Source organism: Medicago sativa, chromosome 6 (assembly GCF_051527215.1).
Source record: "Medicago sativa cultivar Bolivia chromosome 6, Bolivia_mono, whole genome shotgun sequence".
Lineage (NCBI taxonomy): Eukaryota > Viridiplantae > Streptophyta > Magnoliopsida > Fabales > Fabaceae > Medicago > Medicago sativa.
In genome coordinates this window covers 33788184-33793080 of record NC_140754.1, presented here as the reverse complement: position 1 = coordinate 33793080, position 4897 = coordinate 33788184, and the positions used below count along the sequence as shown (strand labels likewise).

The 4897-nt window shown below is 40.4% G+C and overlaps 1 protein-coding gene across 1 annotated transcript; it reads left to right on the top strand.

The window, feature by feature from the left end:
• The first annotated feature begins 387 nt into the window (after positions 1 to 387).
• On the top strand, positions 388 to 4098 carry LOC146914684 (uncharacterized). Its single transcript, XM_085721116.1, has 2 exons — positions 388 to 1792; positions 4043 to 4098. Exons 1-2 carry the CDS (start codon positions 388 to 390, stop codon positions 4096 to 4098), a joined length of 1461 nt encoding a protein of 486 aa, XP_085577242.1.
• The last annotated feature ends 799 nt before the right edge of the window (positions 4099 to 4897 follow it).

The window sequence follows — 4897 nt, the reverse complement described above, 5'->3', positions numbered from 1 at the left end:
CCATAAAAAAAAATGTTGAAGGACTTAGCCAAGTTTTTGTAAACATCAAAGGTATGGACCTTGTAAGAATGAACACCAAGCAATACAATTTCAAAAAAAAATCTTAACTAAGCTTTTGCTTTTGCTAAAGAACTTTGTCCTTGGTTTCGTTCTTACGTTTTGAAAAAGGAAACCGATTGTAATATCTTTACAATTTTCAAATGAAACCGTGTTCCTCTACAATGTTTACAAATTAGCTTTGATAAGTCCTTCAAAAAAAAATTTGCATAAGCATATCATGCATCATTTTGCATTCATAGTTTCTAGTCCGTGTCTCATATCTTGTTTCTGTCTACAAAAGGTCAATCCACCAATCTTCTCGCATCTACAACACTCGAGCAAATCAGAATGGATCATCTTGAACAAGAGAACCACAAGCTTCGTGAAGAGGTGACAACCCTCCGGGCCGAAAATGAGATTTTGAGGAACTTGGTATCTGTGATGACGGTTGCACAGAGTCAGCCATTATCTCTTCCAGTTGGCATCACTCAAGCTCAGACGGTTGCTTCCACTACTCCAATTTCAACAGTGTTTGCTAGTACTCCTCAACATGCTATGCTGGAAGGTTATCTCTGGAGTACACCTTTAAGTTCTAGTGAAGTATTCCATCCTGGTGTCTCTAAGGTTCAAGCTCCTTTTGTGCAACAGACAACGCCTATCCCTCAATCAGGCCCTTTGATCCCTCAAGCTACTATGACTTACTCATCACCGTTGATTCATACTACTCAGCAGGGCCTTGGGCCAATCTATCACTCAGAAAATGTGGTTGCATACGACCGGATAGCTGAACTGGAAGAAAAGTTTGACAGAATACAGTTGGAATTGAAAGCTCTTCGTGGGAAAGAACTGTTTGGGAAAAATGCTTATGATATTTGCTTGGTTCCCAATGTCGTGGTACCACCCAAATTTAAGGTCCCCGATTTTGATAAGTACAAAGGGAACACTTGCCCTGAGCTTCATTTGATAATGTACGTGAGAAAGATGTCTGCTCAAGTAGGTAATGATGAACTCCTTATCCATTGCTTCCAAGATAGTTTGACTGGTGCTGCACTGATATGGTACATGGGTCTGAGCAAGGATGATATCAAAACTTTCAGTGATTTGTGTGAGGCTTTCATCCAGCGATATAACTACAACTTGCACTTGGCCCCAAACAGAAAGGAACTGCAGGCCATGACTCAGAATGATAATGAATCCTTCAAAGCTTATGCGCAACGTTGGAGAGATTTAGCTGAACAAGTCCGTCCACGTCTAGAAGAGAAAGAGTTGACCGAGATTTTCCTGGAAACTCTGCATCCGTTCTATTTTGAGCATATGCTTGCAAGTGCAACTGGCGATTTCGCGGATATGATGACCGCGGGCATGCGTATCGAAGAATGGGTCCGAAAAGGATGTTTGATCAAAGAAATTGTTCCCACTGATGGTTCAGAGGAGGAATACCAGGATATGAGTATGGAGGAAAGTCAGCCTCAACAACAGTATCTGGCTTATCATCCTGTGGCCGCTGTTATGCCTGTCACAAATGCTCTGCAAAGTTCGGGTTATCAAACCCAGTTTCAGCAATATCAACAACAACCTCGACAACGGACTTCAAGGAAGCAGATCGATCCCATTCCCATGAAGTATGCAGAGTTGCTTCCAAAGTTGCTTGAAAGGAATTTGGTCTATACCAAGGCACCTCTGCCAATGCCAACAAAATTGTCAGCCCGGTACAGGCCCGACCTCTTTTGTGCTTTCCATCAAGGGGCACCAGGTCATGATATTGAGCACTGTTGTGCATTGCAGAAGATAGTCCAGAAGTTGATCCAGAAAAATCTCATACCTTTTGAAGAGTTTTGAATTTGAATACGCAAGTTAATCCGCTAGCGGATCTTGGTACATGGAATGTTTAGCTGGAATTGGGTCTTTGCTGAAGTTTATTTCTATTACTCATTTGTTTAATTAATATGTTTGTTTGTTGCTTTATGTTTTTCAAAAAAAATCCTTTCATCCCACCCGAGACGGAAGTGAACTTGTTTAGGGCTTTTTGCTTTATGTATTTTCATCATTAATTAAAAGGTCGTCTCGATCTCGACTTTGTTTTATTTTGTGCTTTTTCTGGAAAAATGGTAATACAAAAAACCAAAAAAATTCTTTTTCTTTAAATCATTTTCACATACCTGCATAATCATAATGTTTATATCAATAATCAAATCATGCATTAATAAACCCGTTGAACACTTTAACCCTATGCTCTCTCTCGACTTTGAGTTCTCTGTGTTCGAAACTGAAGAAAAGGAGGATGAAAGTTTCCTAAATGTGATATATTGCCTACTGGGGCATTTTGGCCGTCGAAGCTGCAAGTATCAAGAAAGATTGTCCAGAAGAGGACTTCCATGTACAAAGACAGGCACAAGATGCTTCCATCTGCCTGCAAGGATATTGTACTTCAAGTGCACACTTTAACAGGGGCAACCCCCCCACCATCCCTCGATATACAATATAAAAGTAGTGCCCCACATGGAGGTCAAAGTTCTGTCAACAGGAATTCCAATGAAAGCTAAGCTGGATCGAATTTAAAAGTGTTATTGCAATGTGCCCTGTACAGTTAGGTCAAAAGGATAAAGCAAGTATTTGACAAAGAAGGCTCGTCCCCGTGAAAGTCAAGAAAGTGGCTTCGTGCTAAAAATGTGTTACCTGATTCCAGGGGCAATGTATGCCTAATTACCAAGGATAGTGATGAACTTGTGTGTCCTATGAATGCCAGTGCAGTCAAGAAATACTTTGTTAAAATGAAAAGCTCGATAAGTCGCAAACTGGAAAAGGCGGCTTAGGCAAAAAAGAGCGTCTCGATGGACTGAAAACCCGAAAGGGCGGTCCATGCAAAAGTTAGAGACATGTAAAAAAAAAGTGATAAAAAAAATGTGTTTATCCTGATAGGTTGACACCCGCAAGGGCGACCTATGCAAAAGTTAAGGATTGTGACAAAGTAACTGCATCTGGTCGGACATGACTCACTTGGGGCAATTCAGCCGTCAAAAGACGTCCGATTTATGGCAAGGTAATTGCATCAATTCAGATATGATTCATCTGGGGCATTTTCAACTGTCAAAAGACCTTCGACATGAAGCATCTGCAAATCAAAGACTCGAAACGGTGGAATTCAAAGTTGTTAGAGAGCATAGCGGTTATCGTGTTCAATGTACCTTTTCCAATATAATTACCATTTTCCAAACTTTTTTTAAATCTTTGGAACCACGCCTTTGGCAGGTCACCACTCCTTTACATCTAATTTGAGCCTGTGCCCATTTATTTGAAATTCTCATTTATTCTGTTTGCATAATTTTCTTCTATTTTTGATGTGAATACTTAAAGCAAAAAATAAAAAAAAAAATTAATGTCTTTTGAAAAGCATAAACAACAGGTACATCTTCTTTGAACTTATGAGTAGTAGAAACATACATCAACATTCATCTCAAGGACAGTTAAACTCTGCAGGGTAAGCATGACCAAAAGCTGTGAGATGACCTCTGTCAAAAAAAAAAAGAGAAAAAAAATACAAAAAAAGAAGAAGAGCTCGCTAAGTCGAAAACCCGAAAGGGCGGCTTAAGCCAAAAATGAGCGTCCCGGTGGACTGAAAACCCGAAAAGGGCGGTCCAGGCAAAAATTAGGGGCATAAAAAAAAAAAAAAATATATATATATATATATATATACACTCCCGGTGGATTGAACACCTGAAAGGGCGATCCAGGCAAAAGTTAGGGATTTTCAAAAAAAAAAAGAAGAAGAAAAATACAAAAAATGAATAAAAGACAGAGGTATCACAGTTCAAGTGGGCCAAATGGAAAGAATGCACTTTGTGCTGGCTTACGAGTGACGACTTTTGCTGGAATGGTTGATTGATGGGTTTTATCCCGAGAAATGGTGACTTTTGCCGGTGATTTGATGAATGGCGACTCCTGCCTATGGTTTAATTGACGGTGTCTCCCATCTGTGGCTTGATTGATGTATTTTATCCCTTAGAGTTGGCGACTTCTGCCAAATTGTTGATTGATGAGCTGTTTCCCCAAGAGGATTGATTATGGGGCATTCTGTCTCCAAACGGTTTGATTATGGGGCATTCTCCCTTCAGTGGTGTGGTTATGGGTTGTTCCCCCACCAGTGGTCTGAGTATGAGCTTTACCCTGACAGTGTTTAACTCATCTCCAGTAATGTTATCCCCAATGAAGATTGCCGAGTGTTTGTACTGCGGTGTCAGTCCATCTCTCATCTTACCTATCCTCTTTTGTTCCATCAAGTTCACCTGTCATATACATTCATATTCTCATACATTCACTCATACATATATTCATGCATATAAACATTCATGCACATATTGCATGCATACAAATATCATTTATACATGATTGCATTTATCACCTCGTTTTTTATTTCAACTGTATCTCATAAAAGCGTCTACCCCAGTGTGTCTGGTCCAGAGATGTCATTCACTGTAAACCCGGTGGATTCCGGCAAACTTATCAAAAGCCGAGTGGATTCTCGCAAAACTCTTATGAAGCCCAGTGGATTCTGGCCAACTTTTATCAAAAGCCGAGTAGATTCTCGCAAATGTTTACAAAGCCGAGTGGATTCTCGCAAACCTTTCATCAAAAGCCGAGTGTATTCTCGCAAACCTTTCATCAAAAGCCGAGTGGATTCTCGCAAACCTTTCATCACAAGCCGAGTGGATTCTCGCAAACCTCTTATCAGAAGCCGAGTGGATTCTCGCAAACCTTTCATCACAAGCCGAGTGGATTCTCGCAAACCTCTTATCAGAAGCCGAGTGGATTCTCGCAAACCCTTCATCAAAAGCCGAGTGGATTCTCGCAAACCCTTCAT

Bases quoted from the DNA above. Each gene is read 5' to 3' on its own strand.
- LOC146914684 (XM_085721116.1), top strand. From the start codon at position 388: ATGGATCATCTTGAACAAGAGAACCACAAGCTTCGTGAAGAGGTGACA. The intron at 1,793-4,042 runs GTCATGATATTG...TTTATCCCTTAG, and splicing joins TTTCCATCAAGGGGCACCAG to AGTTGGCGACTTCTGCCAAA.